The sequence below is a fragment of the Gymnoscopelus microlampas genome (assembly GCF_963454915.1).
Source record: "Gymnoscopelus microlampas genome assembly, chromosome: 3".
Taxonomy (NCBI): Eukaryota; Metazoa; Chordata; class Actinopteri; order Myctophiformes; family Myctophidae; genus Gymnoscopelus; species Gymnoscopelus microlampas.
The window spans coordinates 31,390,026-31,412,352 of record NC_139940.1 but is presented as its reverse complement, the minus strand read 5'-3'; the positions used below and the strand labels follow the sequence as shown (position 1 = coordinate 31,412,352).

Sequence of the window (22,327 nt, the reverse complement as noted above, 5' to 3'; positions counted from 1 at the left end):
TGCACTTGAGCAACAGGTGATGGCTAGCGAGGCAAACCAGGCACTGTGAACAAAATGGCGAACTAGTGTGAAATGAATAAAATACACTGATTATCCCATCCCTCGCTCTCTCTATGTATCTATGCACCCATGTACGTACTGTATGTACAGTATGTAGGTATGTACAGTATGCATCTACTTTCTCCCTCTATCTTTGTCTCTCTATTAATCTATCGTTCTCTTTGACTTACTGGTACTGTACGCTAACGATTAATGTTCCTACGATGTAGTATCCCTCTCTGTGCCTCTGTCTGGCATTTTTCTCCTTGCGGCTGTGAACCCCTCCATGCTGAGAGGGAGAGCCCCTGTTGGCCTGATGTCTTCAGTCGTAGCCCCAGAGAAACATGCCACAAATACCATGGGTCCCAAAGAGGTCAGTAGGCAAATCAAACATTCAGCCAATAAGGGGAGTTTAAAAAAAAAAAAGTGTAGGTCTGTAAGGTCATTTGTTTTTAAATTAAATCATACAGTAGGTTGACAAAGCTGTATTGGACTTATTTCTTTACTCACTAATTCCAGTCAGTCTGCCTGTCTCCCTGTGTGTCTTTTCTTCCTTTTGTACTTGCCTGTCTGTAAGCCAAAGTTCACTTGTTAGCGTTGCAATTGTAACATAGATCAAAACTAGAAAGCCTGGGTTGGTGTATGAATCATGCACAAAATTACATGCAGTTTCTGTTTTTAGTGAGGCATTCATTATGGGTGATGTAGCAGGATATTATGTTTATCCTGTTTCATGAAGAGAGTCTGCATATGAGGAGGACACAAGCACTCAACATCGAAAATTAAACACTTGTAGATGGGGCACGTCATCCACATGTCTGCCTGTATGACTTTATGTCCATCCATCCATCCATCCCTCCATGCATCCATCCGTGATATTTAATTCTACCCATCCAAGTGATGCTGATTCTTGGGAAATAGTTGAGTTCAGTAGTGGTCCCAGACATCTATGGATCTCTCATCTTTCTATTCATTACATCGTTTCCATCTATCTTTGTCATTCCATCATTTATTGTCCTTCTAGTGTAAGTTGATCTTTCTAAAGGACCAGAATGGAGTTAAAGGGATAGTTCACCCCCAAATTGACATTTTTCTATCAATTACACACCTCATGGAGATGTTTTTGTCGCATTCCTAAGCCAATAATTTGATGACCGGCAGCTCCGTTAGGAATTGAATTGATTCATGGCGTGTGTAATTGATAGAAAATAAGTATTTTTTTGGGTGAACTATCTCTTTAAGCTTACTATCTCTGCCACACTGGACGCAGCCATTTATATATCGATCTAACAATTCTGCCATGTCAACTAATATACTTCCTGATGACATTCAGGTGGAACTAATCCCTGGTGAAATGTGTCCAAAAGCCGGACAGCTGTCAGTTCACAAGAAACATCCTAGTGACCTCACTGATCTATCCAGCAAGCCTTTTCTAAACTAAAAGCCTTCTATTTCATCCTATTCCATGCTCCACAACTTACTGTCTAATCTCATTTATTCACTGTGTCCCGCACTTAAAAGGTTGAGCTGATCTTGGTGAAGGAACAGAATGGTGTCCAGTTCACCTCCTCCACCCTGGTGGCTCCCGGCCCCACCCAGACCCACCCCAGCGGGGGAGAGGAGAGAGAGACCTGGGGGAAGAAAATTGACTTCTTGCTGTCGGTGATCGGCTTCGCCGTTGACCTGGCCAACGTCTGGAGGTTCCCCTACCTCTGCTACAAGAACGGAGGAGGTGAGACGAGGCGAGCGGGCAAAGGGAAGGATGTGTCGAGAGAGAGAGGGGAGGGGAAGGAGTTGGGATGACCTTTAAAACATTTTAAACCTTCCTCACACACACTTGTAGGGGGTTGAAAGAAGGACAGCGGAGGCTGTGGTGTATGTGTGTACTCCCTGCGCACGGTATGTGTGTGTGAGTGTGTGTGTGTGGGTGTGTGTAGGGGCGTGTGCATGTCCTAGCATATTTGTGCGCATATTACATAGGCACCTACCTGCATGTACTGTATGCACACGTGAGTGCACAGCACACATACTGTACCTGATATGTTTATGCATGTGTGTTTATGTGTCTTATACTCGTGTGTGTGTGTGTGTGTGTGTGTGTGTGTGTGTGTGTGTGTGTGTGTGTGTGTGTGTGTGTGTGTGCGTGTGTGCGTGTGTGCGTGTTTGCTGTTTGAGGTTTGAATGTCTTTATAGAGATCAAAATAGGGGGGAAACCACCGCAGCTGCTGCTGCATAGATTAGCTCCAACAATCAGTAGGGTTAATGATAGCTGTTTAACACAGAGGCCTCATTATGTTTAAGAGTGGTAATGATGCACAGAGGTAGGGCTGGCACCCTGCTCTGCAGCCAGTTCAACAGACCTTACCCATCGGGTTTACAATGTTTCCCTGAACCCTGCATGTTGTCATAACTGATTTAACGAGAAGTACAGACGACTTTCAGTGTGTGTGTAATTATAACTAATATCAGAACACAGATCTCAGGATTGAGGATGCTGACTGCCCAGTGGCTTTGCCAGGCCCATGCATTCTACACTCTGGGGGCATACTACGGCAGTGGTTCTCAACCTGTGGGTCGGGACCCCCATGGGGGTCCCCACATGATTTTTTTTGGGGGGGGGGTCCCCAGATGACAGTGAAGTGACAATTTAAGGACTTTTAAGACCTTAAAAAGGTAATCAACAACCTATAATGTAAAAACTGGTCAAACATTGGCCAAATTGTCAAATAATGTGAGGCAAAAATTGTGAAATCTACAAGCTTACAACGCCTCGCAACCCGAGGCATTGTAAGCTGGTAGATCTGCTATTTTCACAATATTTATCTGTGGAACTGCTTGTCAGGATGGGGGAGGGGGTCCCCCAGTTCATAAATGAATATTTTGGGTGGTCGTGCCCTGAAAAGGTTGAGAACCACTGTACTACGGTATCACACTGAGCCTTGTATGCCGTTAGACCTAACGTAAAGAGGAACTCCGCTCAACTTCACTGGGGGTAATGCTGATGCCCTTATTTATTATGTTGGTAGAGTGGTAGCGTTAATGCATACTGTAGTAATGGCTGACATCCTGTGTCAGACTGATGAATTCTACCATGACTCTTGACAAGAATTAAACAAAAATAAATATGTAGCACTGGGACATGAGTGGAGCAGATTTTCATAGAGTCTTTGTCAGGTGGAAATCTTGTACTGTATGTCCAAAACTGTTACTTTTCAGGAAATGGAAAAAATAACCTGTGTTTCAATGGATCCTTTACTATTTAATCACCCGCTCTTGTTAATACTTTTCATCGGTTAAATATTTATAAAACCTTCACACTTAATCACTTTCACAGGTTTTGCAAACACTAACAGATCTACAAGTTCACAATGCGTCTTGACGCTTTCTTAGCTTGTAGATCTGCTATTTTTCTTACCTTTGTGTGTCACTGTATGACAAAGTAGGACATTCATTTACGATTAAAAAATGGAGATACAACATTTCTGTCCAACAGCAACGACAGGCAATGTTCCTCACCAATCATGAAGCTTAGCCTGCAGAATAACATAGAAACATAGGGCTCACTGACAAAAGAAGTAATCAATTCTGTTTCTAGAAGAAAAGGAGATATCCATCGGTATAAAAGTCTATGGCTGTTCTTACTGAATATTAAAACATGAGAAAGTTCATGTGCTAAAACCTATTTTAAGGATGAGAGCCAGTGTCTCTCAGACAGGGACCACAGCAGCATCAAAAAGGAAAAAAAGCTGACATAACGTTTTGACAGCGCCTTCTTCAGACTCTGAATAAGACATTGTGCTGTCAAAACATCAGTAAATCTTTTTTTGCACCTATTAAAAGTTTTGAAAGTGTTTGTGCGTGTGTGTGCGCGCGTGCGTGCGTGCGCGCACACACACCATTTGTACACCTTTTAAATGCTTTTCCATCTTTCCGTGGGTGTGCAGGTGCATTTCTGGTGCCTTACCTGTTCTTCATGGTGATAGCGGGCATGCCTCTCTTCTACATGGAGCTGGCACTGGGGCAGTACAACAGAGAGGGGGCTGCGGGGGTCTGGAAGATATGTCCCATATTCAAAGGTAAGCAGGACAGACACGCTCACACCCTACACAAGAGTTCATTTAACTCTGAGCATGTACAAGACTGACTGACTGACTATAACAAAAAAAAGGTAAATATTAGGAGTGGGGTTCCAAGGGGTCCGAAACAACAGCGTAGTATTTAATGTCACTATTCAGTTACAGTAAACTGAAATGACATTCAATTACACACATACAATTGTGATGTTAGATCATTTGAAATGAGGGTCCCTGATCTAGTGAAAGTCAGTTTGGGGTACTGTCTGTGACAAGAGAACAAGTTTGAAAACCCCTGGATAGGACAATCAGGAAACTCTGCATAATGCGTGGTGTGGTGTATTGTCTGTCTGGGTTCCTGCCATCTATGGGCATATGACCCCAAATGTCCAGTTGAACACCTGTTTACCCTTCTCTCTCTCTCTCTCTCTTTCTCTCTCTCTCTCTCAACTGACGGTGAAAAAGTACTTATTTATCCAAAGAGTATGACTCCAAACACAGACGTTATCAAATGTAACTCAATATCATAATCCACACAGAGTCACATATACCTGACAAAATCACCAGGCTGATTTGTTTATTTTTCTAACACAGTTCTTTATATGACACGATCTAAGATTTACCTTTTCAAGTGACTCGCTCATTACTGACAAACTGATTGTGGTGAAATGTGGCGAACTGTTTTAACAGTTTTTTCTGTACCATTGCCACCCTATTGGTTGACAAACTTCCCTCGCATTCAGGTCTCTATGGTATACTATAGATCATATCCAAGCACACTATGCCTAGGGATTAAACAAGACGAGTTCTGCACTTAAATCGGTAAAACTGAAGACGTACTAAAAAAAGAAAAAATCACACCCAGTGTGAAGTGAGCGGTGTTATTTAGAAATAACAGTGGTCATCACAGTGATGGAAGCTCACAAAAAGCCACTGGCCATGACAAAATCCCCAACAGATTCTTCAGAGACGCAGCCGCAGACGCAGCCGCAGACGCAGCCGCAGACGCAGACGCAGACGCAGAACATCCCACTCCACTGACACCTGCCTATACTGTATTTGACCGACTCTCAAACGCGAGGTATACTCAGGGAGATACCGCGGCATGGTCATGCTTGACTTCATAAAGGTGTTTGACACTGTCAATCATTCAATTCTACTGAATAATCTAAAGGTGATTGGTTTTGATACCACATCTGTGAAGTGGATGAAATCCTACCTTGAGGGAAGAGAGCAAGGGGTTGATGTCAATGGAACCCTGTCCTCGTCCCTCCCAGTGAACTGTGGGGTTCACCAAGGAAGCATACTAGGGCCGTTACTGTTCCTTCTATACAGTACATTAACGACATGAAAGAAGCCTGTAACTTCAATTTGTTCTTGTTCGCTGCATGACTCCGCACCCCTGGTCTTGGGCGAGCACAAAATATGAGTTGAGGAAGCCCTCAGTTCTGAACAACAAACTGTCATTACACCTTGGTAAAACAGAATCCATTCTTTTTGGGTCCAAACATACCCTTAGTAATGCAAAAGGTCAGTGTTGACGATATATCTCAAGCAAAGAAGAGGTTACTTCTTGACAACAAACTGACAAGTGAAAAAATGGAATCAAAATGGCTGTGGATGTCTCCACTCTCCTCTGATTTACATTTGAGTGGAATAGTGAAGATCAATTCAATCTCAATTATCTCTGTGGTTTGTTATTGCCGTCGTATGAAAACCGTACAAAACACTTTTCTCCCAAAGTCTCTTCCCTAGTGGATTTATGAAACTCTTTTGGATGGGTTTCAGTTTTTTCATTTCAAAAAGTCATGATTGTCAGTCTAAAAGGTTAGATTGCCATCTGCAAAATGCATGCTGTTGTTTATTCGACTTATCTGTGCAAAGGCAACAGTGTGCCTAGTCAACAGCCAAGTCAACTGTCCCTCCATGTCTATCTTTTGATCACAAACACAAATGCTGCGACTATCAGAGGAGCATCTGCTGCTGATGTTGTGCCCTTTGGAAGAGAGCATTCTTTCTGGACTGAAGGACTGTGTGTGTGTGTGTGTGTGTGTGTGTGTGTGTGTGTGTGTGTGTGTGTGTGTGTGTGTGTGTGTGTGTGTGTGTGTGTGTGTGTGTGTGTGTGTGTGTGTGTGTGTGTGTGTGTGTGTGTGTGTGTGTGTGTGTGTCCATGTGCGTACTCCTATGTGTGGACATGTGCTGTCTGACGGAGACCCACTGAGGACGTTGACGTTCTAATCACACGCTTGACGTTCTCTCTCTCTGTCGCACAGCAGGAGGATAACAGTAATTATTTACAGGCACACACACACAAATGCAGACCCATATCGACAGTAATTATTCTGATCAACAAGCCGGTTTCCTCTAAGGATCAATGCCTCTGGTGAAAAGGACTGACAAGGACAGACAGGCAGAGAGACTGAGAGATTGCATGCCCACATGTGGTGCTAATAGCCGTCGCCTGGACAAATATCACATCCACGTTAGAAGGAGTTTAATAAAGCCACTGTTCTGGTCATGGTAATTATGGAAGGTTAGGAATGAAAATGCCGCCTTTGAGAAGTGGACATGGTATGAAATGCAGGGAAAGGGTAGCTGTGTGGGGAAAAATGAAGGGTTAGGCCAGCCTTTGAAAAGTGTTGTTCTCATCATAGGAATGGCAAGACTTTGATTTGCCTATTCATCCACTTAAGAAGTCAGACAGTATGTGCCCTGTGGTGTTTTATGCGCTCTGATAACTGGTTTTCATTGAGCACAGTGAGGGGTCAATATGCTGTTCCCAGGCAGAGGGATTACTCATAGATGTCTTTGTATGATTGTGAACATGTGCTTTCTCCCATGCAACGAACACGCACAAAAGAATAATAGTACATTGGAGGGCATGTTGTATCTATAGCATTGGCATAACTGCTATGTTTTCATTAGTTTTTTTATTAGCATCTGGGAGTCTCAGTTTTACAGCATGCAATATGACTAGAGCCAATATGACCAGATTTTTGGTTCCGATGCTGATCCCAATTTTGGAGAGTCCTAGAAGACTGATTACCAAGGTTTTCACTGATATTTTGTAAATGTTTATTTTCTAATCAATTGACGTGTTGTGAGCTTGTAGATCTGCTATTTTTAGAAGTCCTTGGAAAACGTTTTGGAAAATTACTTCAACAATGATACGCCATGTTGCAAGTGGTAAGAAATCTGCACACGTTGGCTGCATAATTGCCAATACCAATGTTGTCCAAAGAGTCAAATAATGGCCAATATTTCGGCCAAACCAATATCGGGCTCTATGACATATCACAACCTTACAACTGGCCAATCCAGGTCCTGACCATGAAGGTGTCCAACCCCATCACTGTTCTCTCTTTTTTGATTAAACACTTTTTGTTTTTAATCTCTCAGGTGTAGGTTTTACAGTGATCCTCATCTCCCTCTACGTTGGGTTCTACTACAACGTCATCATCTCCTGGGCACTCTTCTACCTGTTCTCTTCGTTCACCAGCGAGCTACCCTGGGTGCACTGTAACAACACCTGGAACAGCGACAACTGCTCTGACTGGGCATTCAACAGCTCCATCAACGACACACACATGGCCACCCCAGCTCAGGAGTACTTTAGGTAAGTTATGTTGACCACCCACAAACAGAATGTAGTAAACAAGGTATCTCCAATTCTGCATAATTATAATCTGTCACATACTGTAAGGCAACTAGAAAGATAACACTCAGTAGAGTGCATACCTCCAACAGAATTGTATTGTCAATGTATGCCATTTCTACTTGAGATATGAGTGATTATGTCATTTTCCTTAATTGTGACCATGAACTTTTCAACGGAAATGTTTTCATGTCTTTGGGGCAGACTACTGATCATTCCTACCAAGTTTAATGAAAATATTGCTACATGTTTCAAGTTATTTTGCTAACAAACCGTAGCATGGGGGAACAAAAAACAAAAACATAACCCCTATCCAACTTTGTTGTGTGAGGTAACAATACAATAATACAAATATTTGGAATGCCTCATTGCCAGGACAAGACTAAATTTACTTAGCTGTGTACTGGATAATTCAACATCTCACCTTGTTATGATTTCAATAACTCCACTGTTACTCTATTGTGAGAAAAAAAAAATCTAAAAGAAGTATCATTTTTAAAACCTACACTAAAAGTCACTAAACCTCATGAGAAGTGTACCTATATTTTAGGATATACTGTAAGTGTATCTGTAATTTTGAAATATTCAACATGAACATTAGTTAACAACAACAAGATAAACCTTTATAAGCCTTTTATTGAGACAACTGGATGTGTCTGGAACACAACCAGGTGTCTCCTATCCAAATGAGGGGCTGGTGTGTTGTGACAGCTGAGACATTTCATCAAGGTTAGTCAAAATGACTGGTTGCTATTTCCATCCATCCACCTGGGGACAATTTTGCCACCTGAGTCAAACATTATGTGAATGCAAAATGCATAGATACAGTACATTTCACACCGGGGATATACAGTTAGTGTGATATTGCCACCCTAAGTGTGAAGAAGATTCATCATTTCTCAACTCAACTGTAGGGTGAGCTACATTTGATTTTCAGATTAATCTGATTTGATCTGTTCGAAGGCTGCCTTGGGAATCATCCCTGCCACAAACAGTCACTCACTATCTATGGATTACTTAGAAAATCTGTGTGAATTATTTATAATATGTCGCATTTTTGTTTGATTTCCGGAGTTCCAGAATCAGAAGCTTCCTTACTCCTTGTACCCTGTGATTTGGGAAAATGCTTCAGTTTGAAAATCCTTCTGTTTCACTGAAACCCATTTGAAAAAGACCCAGACAGGCAGTGGTGGTCATTGTATAGCCAATTAAGGAAAGATGCGGGAAGGGTTGACTTCCATGATGGTTACCATGAAATATTTAATAGCATCTCTAAAAAATTCCATCACAGGCTATAAATTATTGCTGGGATAATTTTTCATGTCTGTCCTTAACTCTTTCCTTGGGCTGTTGTCACAGGCGTGCCGTGCTCCACATCCAGGACAGTACAGGTATTGATGACCTGGGACGTCCACGCTGGCAGCTGACGGCCTGTCTGGCTGTGGTGATTATTCTGCTGTACTTCAGTCTCTGGAAGGGAGTCAAGACATCTGGAAAGGTTGGATATACTATGAAATAGCCAGTGGTGGAAAAAGTACTCACAAGTAAAAGTATCAATACTGCAATGTAGAAATACTCTACATTGAGGGGAAAAAATCACACCCAGTGTGAAGTGGGCGGTGTGTGGTCATCACAACATGACTCACTTTAAAAAAAGGATAAATGACTTTTTTTAAAGTCCATACTGCTATTCATAGGGCTGCACATGTGTCATGTGTTTCGCTAGCCAATCACAGTCCTGAATTTGCAAAGTCAGCCAATCACATTACAGTTAGTGGTGATGACACTAGCTGTAATGTGATTGGCTGATATGAAAAAAGTATCGATTTGCATTAACAATGGAAGGGTTAGGGGGTACACAAATGTTTTGGTCGGTGTCCAAAACTCACTTATAGGGGGCGGCTGCCCCAAAAAGAGCAGACCAAATAAAAAAGTTGAATCTGAAACACAATTTTATACAATATAGAGGGGGTCCCTGCTTCATCTCTCTCTCTCAGCTAGGGGGTCCTTTGCCTGAAAAACGTTGAAGACCCCTGGTCTAGCTGAAGGATACTTGCGTACAGTACATACAGCCAGGAGGAACCAGGAACCTTCTGATTTCGTCCGCTCTGGGTTTTCAAACGTGTGTGTGTGTGTGTGTGTGTGTGTGTGTGTGTGTGTGTGTGTGTGTGTGTGTGTGTGTGTGTGTGTGTGTGTGTGTGTGTGTGTGTGTGTGTGTGTGTGTGTGTGTGTGTGTGTGTGTGTGTGTGTGTGTGTGTGTGTGTGTGTGTGTCCTCCAGGTCGTGTGGATCACGGCCACCATGCCCTATGTGGTTCTGACTGTACTGTTGATCCGAGGAGTCACTCTGCCGGGAGCCATTGACGGCATTAAGGCTTACCTCTCTGTCGACTTCCACAGACTCTGCGATGCCAAGGTGAGGTGAAGTACAGAGGGAATGGAGAGCGAGTGGGGGTTGGGGGGTCTCAGTGGAGAATGGAGGCATAATACAGGTGAGGAGAGAGGAAACAAGGACAGAGGGAAGAAAAAGCGAGGTGAGGATGATGCACGAGGGATAGGGATACCGTGACTGTTAACTCACTGACTGCCATGGACGAGTTCACTCGTCAGTTGGCACTTGGTCAACAGTGCCAAGGATGACTTCGATGAGTTTGGAGTTTTCAGTGGTTTTCCACCAGATGGCGCTGTTCGCTAACTTATGAATGATACCTTGCCTGTCAGAAAAGGATAGACCCGGAAACGACACAGCTCGTTTACTTCCTGTTTATTAGTTGTGGAAAAATGGCTTTATCTTCGTTTCTGTTTATTTTTGTGGCGATCGCCGTGAGGACGGCGATCACGGAAAATATTCCATGATTTTTCAAAGATTAGTAAAATCGCTCGGATTCGCTGGCAAGGGCAGCTATAGACGATGTTTTAACTCAGGCAGTTAAAACATTTTTCACAGTTGATAGCAATAGTGCCCCAAGCACTGCTATCCTTAAGACGGATTTATACTTTGTCGCCGGTGTTGCTCACTGCCAATCTACAAGCTCAATGCATCATCTTGCAACGCATTTTGAGTTTTCAGATCTGCTATTTTCACAAGGCATTGCTTGCAAATAAGTATATCAAGCCCTTTATTCTATTAGAATCAGTTTAATTTCACTATAATTAGCTTGAAAATGTTCATTAACCAATTACACTCTTTCGGAATGTGACCTACATGCACGGTTAAATAACAGATTGTGGTGCATCAACTGTCGTACCATAACCCTTCAAAGAAAAGGTTCTGGTGGAATAATGTTTACTGGTTATGTAATTCATCTAATATTTTCCCTATCGTGAAATCCACCATAAGAGCTTATGAAAATGTCCAATACATAATAACAGGGAGTAAAGAGCGGGGGGTGGGGGAGAGAGAGAGAGAGAGAGAAAGAGAGAGAGAGAGAGAGAGAGAGAGAGAGATGCATGGCAGTAATTTGAGAATTAGATTAGACATATGCATGGAGCAGTAATTTGCAAAATTACCCTCCGTATTCACAAGTGTCTTTCATCTACTGCCGTTGAAAGAGTTTCCTGCAATTATCCCTAATAACAGCTTTTTTCCTCTCCCGTGCCTTTTGTTTGCCGCTTCACACGAGTGCGCTTATTTTGTTGCTCTCCAGGTCTGGCTCGATGCGGCAACACAGATCTGCTTCTCTCTGGGAGTGGGGTTTGGTGTACTGATCGCCTTCTCCAGCTACAACAAATTCAACAACAATTGTTACAGGTAAAAGCAGTTGGAACAGGGGAAGAAAATGGGGGTGGGGGGGGGAGAGAGAGAGAGAGAGCGACAGAGAGAGAGACTTTGTCAGAGACAGTATTGTGTACACACACAAAGTTAAATTACAATAACCTTTGAAATCCTTGAAACCAACCATGGCTTTGACACCCTCCTGTACGCCAGACAGAAATAACATCAATGAACTACACTATGTCAGCTTTTGAAAAGAATCAGACTCCTGCAGAAAGCATGTATCTCACCTTTCAGCATGTTTGTCTACATTTGAGAACTGGCCTTTTTATCTACCTGGCAGACCTGTTTGATACAGTAGCTCTCAGAGGAATACCAAATCATCATCATAAAACCATCCACTTCTCTCTATCAATGACAAGTCCACTTTAAGGAAGTACGACTTTGAGTTGTTGAGACAAACTTGATCAATGATTGATTAATTGCTTGATGGGTGTTGGGTTGATAGATTGTTAGTTGCCTTTTCAACAATTAATAAAGGAATTTATTCACAAAATTAAGTAAAAACAAGCTTTTAACCTTGTAGAATCTTATAGACATTGTAATGTTCAACTCTTAAAGTTATCACTTCAGTGTCTGTCTGTCTGTCTGTCTGTCTGTCTGTCTGTCTGTCTGTCTGTCTATTATAGTTAACTAAAACTGACGAAATAACAAAACTAGAATAAAATAAATAAAATTCATTTTAGTTAACTGAAATAATAACAAGGCTTTAAAAAAGTTTTACTAATTGAAACGGTATTGCGTGTTTAATAAAACAAACTAAAATCGAACTAAAATCCTACATAAATGTCCTTTGTTTTAGTCATATACATAAGACTAGTATTTTGCATGGATATAAAATATATCTTCCAGTTTTAATTGTTTATACATTTTATCGCCTCAGACAAATACCGCATATTACAATAAAATGTAAAAGAAAGAAAGAAATAAAAACTCAGTGACCTCAGATGATCTTCTTTGCCGTTTGATAACCAGCTTGATATAATTCTATTTTATTCGTCTAGAGATGCCATCATCACCAGCTCCATAAACTCGCTAACCAGTTTCTTCTCCGGCTTCGTGGTCTTCTCCTTCCTTGGCTACATGTCCCACAAACACAACGTGCCCCTGGACAAAGTCGCTAGAGATGGTAAGTCATGGTTCAAGTGCTCAATTTACCACGTTCACAGAGTGGCCATTTTGTTCTTATGTCACACTCCAAGTCAGGGGAGGTAGAGCAAAATTGTGAATATCATTTACTAGTCAGTAGTGAAAATGTACAGTGTGACCAACATGAGAATTGCCATATTTTTATATTTACGTCCAGCTCAGCTTTGTTTCTAATGCTCTGACACTTGAAACAGTGTCCTCTGACAAAGTGTTAAAACAGTTTATATCTCTCAGGAAAATATCAGAAACAGCTACAGTATGCTATGCGCTGCTGAGTGATCTCTACAATAAGTCAATAATGTAGTGTGTGAAATGAGAGAGCGAAAATTTTCGGCGGATAATCCATAGTCTAATTTTAGTATTGCTCCATGATCAGCACTATCAAATGATAGTGGAAACCCCCCACAGTGGAATAGCTCATGCCGAAATAGTAGAAACATGTTGAAATGTGTATTGAAATTGTTCCCAAGAGTCAGCGTTATATAAGAGGAGTCTGGTTGCCAGCACTATAATAGCTACTGTATCCATTTCAACCCACTGTGATCTGTTGTTAGCTTCAAATGATTACTTATAGATTACGTGTCTTTTGAATAGAATTTTGCTATAAAGAATAATAAACAAAGATAATTTCAGGTATTTTGTATTTGCATGTATGACTTTAAACAAAGCTGCCTTAAATATTCGCTGTTTTTGGAAATTGATCTTGAATTAATATCATGCAGTCTTAAACTTTCTTTGTCTCAGGTGTTGGGTTAGTATTTGTGATTTACCCAGAAGCCATTGCAACATTACCTGGGTCGTCTGTGTGGGCTGTCATTTTCTTCTTCATGTTACTAACACTGGGCATCGACAGTGCTGTGAGTACACACACACACACACACACACACACGCACGCACGCACGCACGCACGCACGCACACACGCACGCACGCACGCACGCACGCACGCACGCACGCACACATGCAGACATGCAGACATGCGGACACACTCCCATTTAATCATGTTGTGACTAAACTTTATTTAGTCTGAGCAGTTTACGTATTCAATTAAAATGACTGCTATTTTATTGATTACAGATGTCCAGCATCTTTGACCGGAAAACAATCTACCTATTTGATATAAAATATTTGACTAATTACTTAAATAATAATGGGACTGCCCTTCACCTCTTATTGACCAAATATATTAAACTTGGCATTCCATTTAGAGTACTAGTATACAGTACTGTATAACCATGGTGTAACATTTGGAAATGAACGGACAAAGAAAAGCAAAATGACCTTCATTTTCATGGAAGTAATCATCCTGACAGAGTACACAAGATGACACTTTTTTTTAATTTTTTTTCATCAGCATTCAATTTAAATATAGTCAAATTGAAAAACAGTCTGCAGTAAAAAGGCAGACTGCAATAGCTATGTCTGTTTCCATGTTCCTTGTTAATCTCTGCTGTATTTCAGTTAGTTACAGTATATGTCGTTCTGATCTATTGTAGATGGGAGGGATGGAGTCGGTGATCACAGGGCTGATTGATGAGTTTAAGTGCCTTCACAAGCACCGAGAACTCTTCACCCTCTTCATCGTAGTCTCAACATTCCTCATATCTCTCTTCTGTGTGACTAATGTAAGTACCGTAATATGTTGGGGGAAGACCAGTGGTGGAAAGTAACTAACTACATTTACTGTACAGTACTTAATTTAAACTTCTAGGTACTTTTACTTTACTGGAGTATTTCCAATTTTTTATACTTTTACTTCTACTCCACTACATCTCAGAGGCAAACATTGTACTTTTTACTCCATACAGTAACCACTTCAGCCCTATTTAAACTTTGGCTATTTGAAAATAGCCGATCTACAAGCTCACAATGTGTTGCCATGCAACCCATTGTGAGCTTGTTGATATGCTATTTTCAAAAGATTTTTATACATTTGAAAACTTGTGAAATGGGACATTCTGCATAATGAGTACTTTTGGTACTTTAAAGGGATTCTAGGCAACATTAAGCCTACATTTAAAACGTATTTATATATATATATATATGTTTTGCATTTTTTCCCCTCTATCAGCCACTATATAATGATGCTGGGGTGTTTTCCTGCATTGAAACACAGTCCTCTTTCTGAAATCCGTATTTTCCCTACTATTTATGTTTTGTCATCCGGGTATCCGGGACGTAAATGAAACGCACGTCGCACGCATGTGCGCATCTGTGCGCGTCCGTGTCCGTGTGAACTGTTCGAGTGAAACCGAATGGAACCGAGTGCAGCCGACAAAAATGGAACAAGCCGCCATAGTTTTCTGCTGTGCTGTTTTTACTTTTTACTTTCGGTTTTAAAACGCTCTCAAACTTCTTTTTTTGAGGCACGGAATTTACTTTTAAGATATCATTTGGATAGAATTTAGTTGTTTAACTTCATATATGTGGTCAATTTATCATGACACAGCCTATTTAAAAATAAAAATTCAGAGAACCGGCAGGGGCGGGCAGTGACAAGCATTGTATCCGAATAAAGCAACCTATTTTCGGCATGGCCCGTTCAGAAGTCCTCCCCTGTGTCACCCCATGGTGGTCGGGGAAACAAACTGCTGATGAGGAGGGGGGGCGGTGTTTGACAACAGTTTTTTTCTTTTTTTGATCTCTGAACTGGCCTAGAATCCCTTTAAGTATATTTTGATGCCAATACTTTTGTACTTTTACTCAAGTAAATTTTTAATACAGGACAAAATACAGTATTGATACTTTTACATAAGAAAGAAATGTGAATACTTTTCCCACTAGTATTCACACTGTTGCTGCATTCACGACACAAGGAAATTGCAGGAAATTGCAGTTTTCTACGTTTTTCGACGTTTTCACATGTTTACCTCGGCTGAACCCGTTTCTTGTTCAGATAGAGATTTGCCGGAAACTTGTTGTAAACATGTTGTTAACCCTCGTCAGACTTCTGTCTGCAGACAGGGGGTGACCTTGTGTTTGTGTGTTTGTAAAGCCGTTAGACTGCAACTGAACTTAAATTGATTTCTGTCAGGTACAACTTTCAGCAGAAGTGAGGAAATAATCTTGAAGCTAATTAACACATTAATGTAGGTAATCAAATATAAATATTACCTCTACTATTATGAAGTCCAAGTTGTGTATCTGTGGTGGGTGGGAGGGGGCAATGTCAGCACAGATCTCCCGCCCACCCATCGGATTTTGGCGAATCATCCCTAAATATGGACATTATTGACATTACACAGCATTGACGTTGTGCAAATCGGTCTCTCTGATGTGTGACATCATCAGGGAGGGAGAGTGCAAGGGGGGAGGGGGGAGAGAGAGGATGGAGAGAGACTATTTCACCCATGCAATAACCCGGCGAATGCTGGGAACCGATACCTGAACATACTGATCGATGTGTTGCTACACCACACGTTGCTTCAAGACGCAGCGCAATAAACCCAAATGTGTCCGTTTTAGTTTTTGTTACGACCCTTAGTCTAGGGGTAAGAGAACCTTAGTCTAAGGGTGAGAGGATAGAGGAAGCGATTCTCTGCTGCCGAAGCTGACAGTTCCCTGACCAACAAACTTTGAGAGTCATCTTTATAGAAGACTGGGTGTGGCCCCCAGCCAATCCACTCCCTGTCTCCACCTCTCACCAACTCTCCACCTCAGAACAAAGGAAAATACAGATACTAGAATGCAAAATATAATACAAAATATGGCTGGCCCATTTTTTTAATGTTTATACAGGAACAATTTGTATAAACCTTCGCAAATAACAAAAGTCCTTCAAGTAGCCCAGACTTAAATTACATTTTACCTCCATTTCTCTTTGCTAATCAATTGGTTAAACATCTACAATATAACATGATTGTTGTGATGTGTATACACTTTGTTTTGTTACTGTTTTCTCTCTCTCTCTCGCTCTCTCGCTCTCTCGCTCTTGCGCTCTCTCCCTACCTCACACTCCCTTTCCGCTCCTCTCCAGGGTGGGATGTATGTATTTACGCTGCTGGACCATTTTGCAGCGGGAACATCGATTCTCTTTGGAGTGCTTATTGAGGCCATCGGCATTGCATGGTTCTACGGTGAGAAAGAGGGTGGGAAACGAAGGAGGAAAGGGTGACTCCTGTCTTTTCATGGCCTGCAAAGCTGATGCCACATTAGAGGGCTTGATGAGATATGTGTTCGCTTGGGTCTGTGCCTCAATTCACCTTGGTCCTATTAGACTTAAGTATTCTGAGGCGGACAAGTCCTTTGTCAATAATGGTTCTTGCCTCTTCAGGCTCAGGCCCACATTTAGTTAGCACGGTGGGAAAGTAGATAGTTCTGGTTCAAATAAGGGCTTATTGATGTTGAATACCTTCAGTTGTGACTACCTCATTGTTTGTGTTGATTAAAGTTTAATTAAGTTGAATTAACACAGTTTAGTTTTTTAGTTTTTACACTGTATTAAGATCACTTAGCAGCGAATGGTTGGCTACCATTCTCATGAATGATTCTTTGTACTTTGCTTTTAAAGTAATGTCTGTTTTCTTATTAGTAGAGATAAATGTCTATTCATCGAAGTCGGATACTCCTGCGAACCTCCCTAATATTCCCTATTAAACGGTATCTTCGTGTTGGCACGTCAAATTATGTTTGCAGGATAGAATACAGAAATATATTAAGTGCAATGTCTCACCAATCACCATAAATGGCAGCGCTTCCATTTCAGCACCACGGACAGCTCACAACTCCAGAGTGAGTAGCCTATTTTCAGAGTAATGGGCCTTCAGAACAGTGGGAATTTGTTTTGGGAATTTGGAATAACGGCCCGTTGGTCTAATGGGAAAATGTTTCGAACTACTGGTGTTTCGGAATAATGGGCTGTCGGACCAGTTACAGACCATTTTCACGTTAATGGCTTTATTTATGGATTATGCATTTGATTGCATTTTCTACATTAACAAACTGAGTAAATGTTATCTAAACATCATTACAGGATAAGTCATGGATGTTTGTCTTTGGCTAGAATTCTCAAATCAGCATTAAAACAAACATAATGTAACTTGGGGTTTGAACGGTTACATGAAAACTACAGTATGTATCATTAAGATGTTGATTTTATATATCAATAAAGATATCTTCTGTGGAACTCCAAGACAGAGTACTGAACACATTTCCATATGGGGATATTAGATAATAATAGTAATAATAATAAGTAATAAGTAATACGCAAAACAAATAATAATCATAATTATTATTATTATTATTACAACAATCGGCTAAACCAGCCAGACCACCAGTTAGATTCTTTAAGGTAACAATATTGATCTGAACTTCTATATCAAGTCTCGTGTTTTCTAGCTCTCTGTCTGTGGACACTGAGGTCCATAAAGTGTTAAATGCTAACCAGACCCAGGGAAGTGAGGTCTGTGTGCCTCCCTGTCTCGGTGGGTTTTGACCCTGGCAAGTCAAATAAATCTAGCCTAAGGCTTCGGTGGGCCTTTTCCCAGGTCCCATCACTGCTGACAGGAACCCCTTAACCACTGGCCTCTGTGGCCCTCTATTGTACCATTTGCTACATGAGTACATTCAGGTTTGTTCAATACCTGGCAGTCAGTCTTGATTTCTGGCTGTGCAGTTAGAGATGCCCTGCAGGCAGGAAGACAGTGAGAGGGTTTAACCACTTACTGTAAAACCTATATTCTTAGTAAAATGGACCCGAGTTACTGTTGGCTCACAACGCGTCGTCGTGATCTTGAAGATCTGCTATTTATCTGCAAATGTCCCCCCAAGAATAGGGATAAGTGGTTAACCAACGGGATGGAATAAAACTTGATGATGTGTTGGTCGAACAGTAGATCATTGAAACAGTTACTATGTAAAAAATACATGATGTTATTATGAACTGTTCATATACTGTACATACAGGTATATGATGCTTGCTATACCCTAGTTATCAATACTTTTCAATACTGATACAACCCTTGTCTTGCAGCAACAACTCATAATGTATTCCACAAATCAAGTGCACAGCACGATAACAGTATTCTGTGTTCTGTTAAGTAAAAGGTTTATTTTTTAGGGCTCTTTGCTTTTTGTTGTATCTTTATCTTCCACATACACGTACACCTGAGAGTTATTCCATTAATTGAAACTGACTTACCCATGCTGAGTAAAATTCATAGTGGTGATCGCATTTAGAATGCATTTACCATAGGCTTTTTTACGACTTTTGACTAAACCCTAAACAGACCCGAGTTGCAACTGTACTTGGCCATATTGTGCACTTACAGTATATGTATGTGTTTCAGGAGTGGACCGTTTCAGTGATGATATTGAGGAAATGATTGGGCAGAGACCAGGCTTGTACTGGAGGCTGTGCTGGAAGTTTGTCAGCCCCTGCTTCCTCTTGGTGAGTCGGCTGAAAAATCAGCATAGTGTACCTCAGTCCTTCACCTTTTCTTTCTCCAGGTTCCTCTAAAGGAAAGGCCATGCAACACACATTAATAAGGAAGGTTTGCCAACTAAACTTGCCATAGCTTGAGTGTGGCATTAATGTTGAGATGCTATGACCTTCATCAAATTGAGAGAGTTCAAATTGGATGGATAGATGGATAAAAGTGTTGGGAATATGAGCTACTGTAAGGGTCTGAAAAATGAATAGACTGCCACGTGCAGACTTAAGTGTTTATTAACCTCCATTCAGAACCATTCAGTACAGTGCAATCAGTGGTGTAGTAGCCTAGTTGTGTAGTAGTGGTGTCTGAAGATGTTTTTTCCCCCCAAATATTTTCAAGCCACGAAATGAGACTAGTCAATTGATGACACAAGGACTTTGAATAATGGTGGGGCTGCTCCATGTGATTTGTGCGTGTGTGTGTTTTGATGTTGGAGGGAGAACAACCCTCTCTCCACTGCACCGAGTACAGTATATAATTCATGTGGGCTAATTTGTCCATCCTTGTTAGTTAGGAGTCGGACAAATCATATCAACCACATAGTAACACCATAGTAACACCATAGTAACACCTCCTAAGTTACCAGAACATTGAACTGCTCTCCACAGAAGAAATATTTGTTTGTTAGTTTTTTCTGTTTTTAAATTTAGAGTAGCCAATTATTTTTTACCCCTGCGATCTCCCAGGTTAGTCATTATGCCAATTAATTCCTCCCACTGCTTGCCACTGCTGTTGTGCCCCACTGGCTCGGCTGCCAGTGAGGAGCCCCCACCGGGAGGACGTACAGCGCCTCCGTCCTACTCCTTCCGTTCAACTTTCCCTGCAGACAGGTGACGCCCCAGCCCGTAAGAGTACAGTGCCGGTGACAAAAATCCCCCTCCCTGCCCGGCTTCCCTCCCCCGAACACAGCCAATCATTGTAACTTAGCTTTCGCTATTAAAAAATAGCAGATCTACAAGCTTTTGGAAAATATTGCAATACCAAATGTCTATCAATTTAGGGGTCCCTGGCATGAAAAAGGTTGAAAACCACTGTTTTAGATGCTCGGCACGTCAGATGCTCAGCCAGGTACTTTCCCCCTGTACCACCTGAACGCCCCAATAAATATTTGTTTACTTGTTTATTAATCAATAAGGCTGATAAGGCTAATAATAGCCTATCATCAGAATAGTTTTGCTTTCAAAATAGTGTCAACACATCTCATGCGTCCTTCCACTGTGGATTTGTATTTTCTGAAATATTACAAACTAAATGTTATTTTACTAAAATGTGATTGTAGTGTTTTGGAATGAAAACCTCTTCTCTCTCTGCACAGTTCATGGTGGTGGTGAGCTTCACCACGTATAACCCTCCAAAGTACGACAGCTATCAGTTTCCTATGTGGGCTAACATGTTGGGCTGGTGCTTGGCTATTTCATCCATGATCATGGTGCCTCTCTACGCCATCTACAAGCTCTGCATTTTGCCTGGAAAGTTCTGTGATGTAAGCATCAATTATGTCTTATTAGCAAATAGTTGGTATAGATGTTATTCAGCTAAGGTTTCACTACAGATGTCTTCAGCCATGTTCACCATATTCTGCAAGCAGCTGTAAGTTTCATTTGGTCCTGTGAGACAGATTTGAGCATTTTTGTCGTTTCTTTAAAGTTGCAAAATGAAAGAGTTTTAAGCAAAATGTGTTTTAATCTAAATCACAAAAGGCATTATAAACGTATAAGATCAGCTCTTTGCCCCTCATTGAAATGCAGTACATTTACTGTAATGAGCTCCAGTGGTCCAGTGGTACCAGCATGCGTGAGCAGCCACTTTGGAGAAAGCTCTCTAGTGCGGTGTTGATGTTCTTTAGGAGGCCACCATTTTAGATGTTTTTAATTTCCTTTTCAGGTTGATTAAATATGTGTAAATATTATGTAGTTACATAAACAAGCATGTTTTTCTTCTCCTCTTTCTGTACAGAGACTGGCTTATGCCATCACCCCAGAGACAGATCATCACTTAGTGGATAATGGGGAAGTTCGACAATTCACGGTAAATGCCCACTAATAATGAGAAAACGTTCAATATAGATAGATAGACCTTTATTGATCACAGTAGAAAACAAAAACGAGCACTCTCGTATATGATGCAGTTTGCCGGGTGCACAGCTCACAAAGATTCACAGTAAGAGCACTGCGATGTCCTTCTGGTACTTTTAATTCATATGCACTCGGACAGACACAGCAAACACGGACACGTTCCGGCGTCAAGCCTTCCTCTGTGTGTAGACCTTTATTTATCCCACAAGGGAAATTCAGTTTTCATAGCAGCACCGTAATAGGAAACACAGGGGAGATACATCTAAGCTTCGAGAGTACAAATAATTAGAATTTAGTAAAACACGTTGTAACAAGCAGAAATTAGGTACAAAAAAACTAAGGAGTTTTGAAGTGAACACTAAATATGTAGTCAGTCAATCGATAAATGAGGAATACACAATGTATCAGTGGTAAAACATCTACATTATTTAGCCTAATAATGTGCAATCTATAGGAATATGGGTAATAATTATGTGGGGCTTATCTGGTGTAGAATCCCAAACCTCTTGGACTGGGTGCTGGATCAAAAGTTTATCATGTAAGCAAATTAAATAAAATCCACACACCAAACAAGACTCCCGTTTCGAGCCACCAGGCTCTTCCTCAGAACGTATCTTTAATTTGCTTAGCTTTTGCATGACACTGTCGTATGATGACAGCTGATAACGCGGTGCTTCATTTTTATTATCAAACTGAAGCAGATAGTGTTACAGTATGTCGCATCATGTTATTAAGAATAAAGATAGACATACATATATAGACAATGCACAGTAGCCTACATAGTTACACATTTTATTTTTAAGTTCATAAAAAGTAAGCTTTTTGGAAGTTCAGTATGAAGTTCATTTTCTTTATTGGTTATACTCTGGTGGTAGACTATATCATGTGACCAGCAAAGGGAAAATATATTATAGTATTAGTGGGATTAAACCATGAGTGGGACCATACGTTTTTGTGTACAAATGTCTACATCGTATTGTTTTTTTTTTCCCACAGCTGCATCACTGGTTGGTGGTCTGAGAACAAACAGAGAGAGTGAGAGAGAGAGAGAGTGAGGGAGAGATAAAAAAATAAATAAAGGAAAGAGAGAATCAAAAATGAAATGGTCAGTGAGTGAGACAGATGAATGAG

General features: G+C 41.0%; 1 protein-coding gene across 1 annotated transcript; it reads left to right on the top strand.

The window, feature by feature from the left end:
• Positions 1-325: 325 nt before the first annotated feature.
• slc6a3 (solute carrier family 6 member 3) lies at positions 326-22,327 on the top strand (the record flags this gene model as incomplete). The annotated part of the gene is made up of 15 exons (XM_084052868.1): positions 326-412; positions 1,561-1,771; positions 3,984-4,115; positions 7,512-7,728; positions 9,127-9,265; positions 10,047-10,181; positions 11,413-11,516; positions 12,545-12,669; positions 13,434-13,546; positions 14,184-14,312; positions 16,664-16,763; positions 18,975-19,075; positions 20,437-20,604; positions 21,078-21,149; positions 22,193-22,327. The coding sequence occupies 15 exons, from the start codon at positions 326-328 to the stop codon at positions 22,214-22,216; spliced, it is 1,857 nt and encodes a 618-aa protein (XP_083908994.1). The 3' UTR covers positions 22,217-22,327.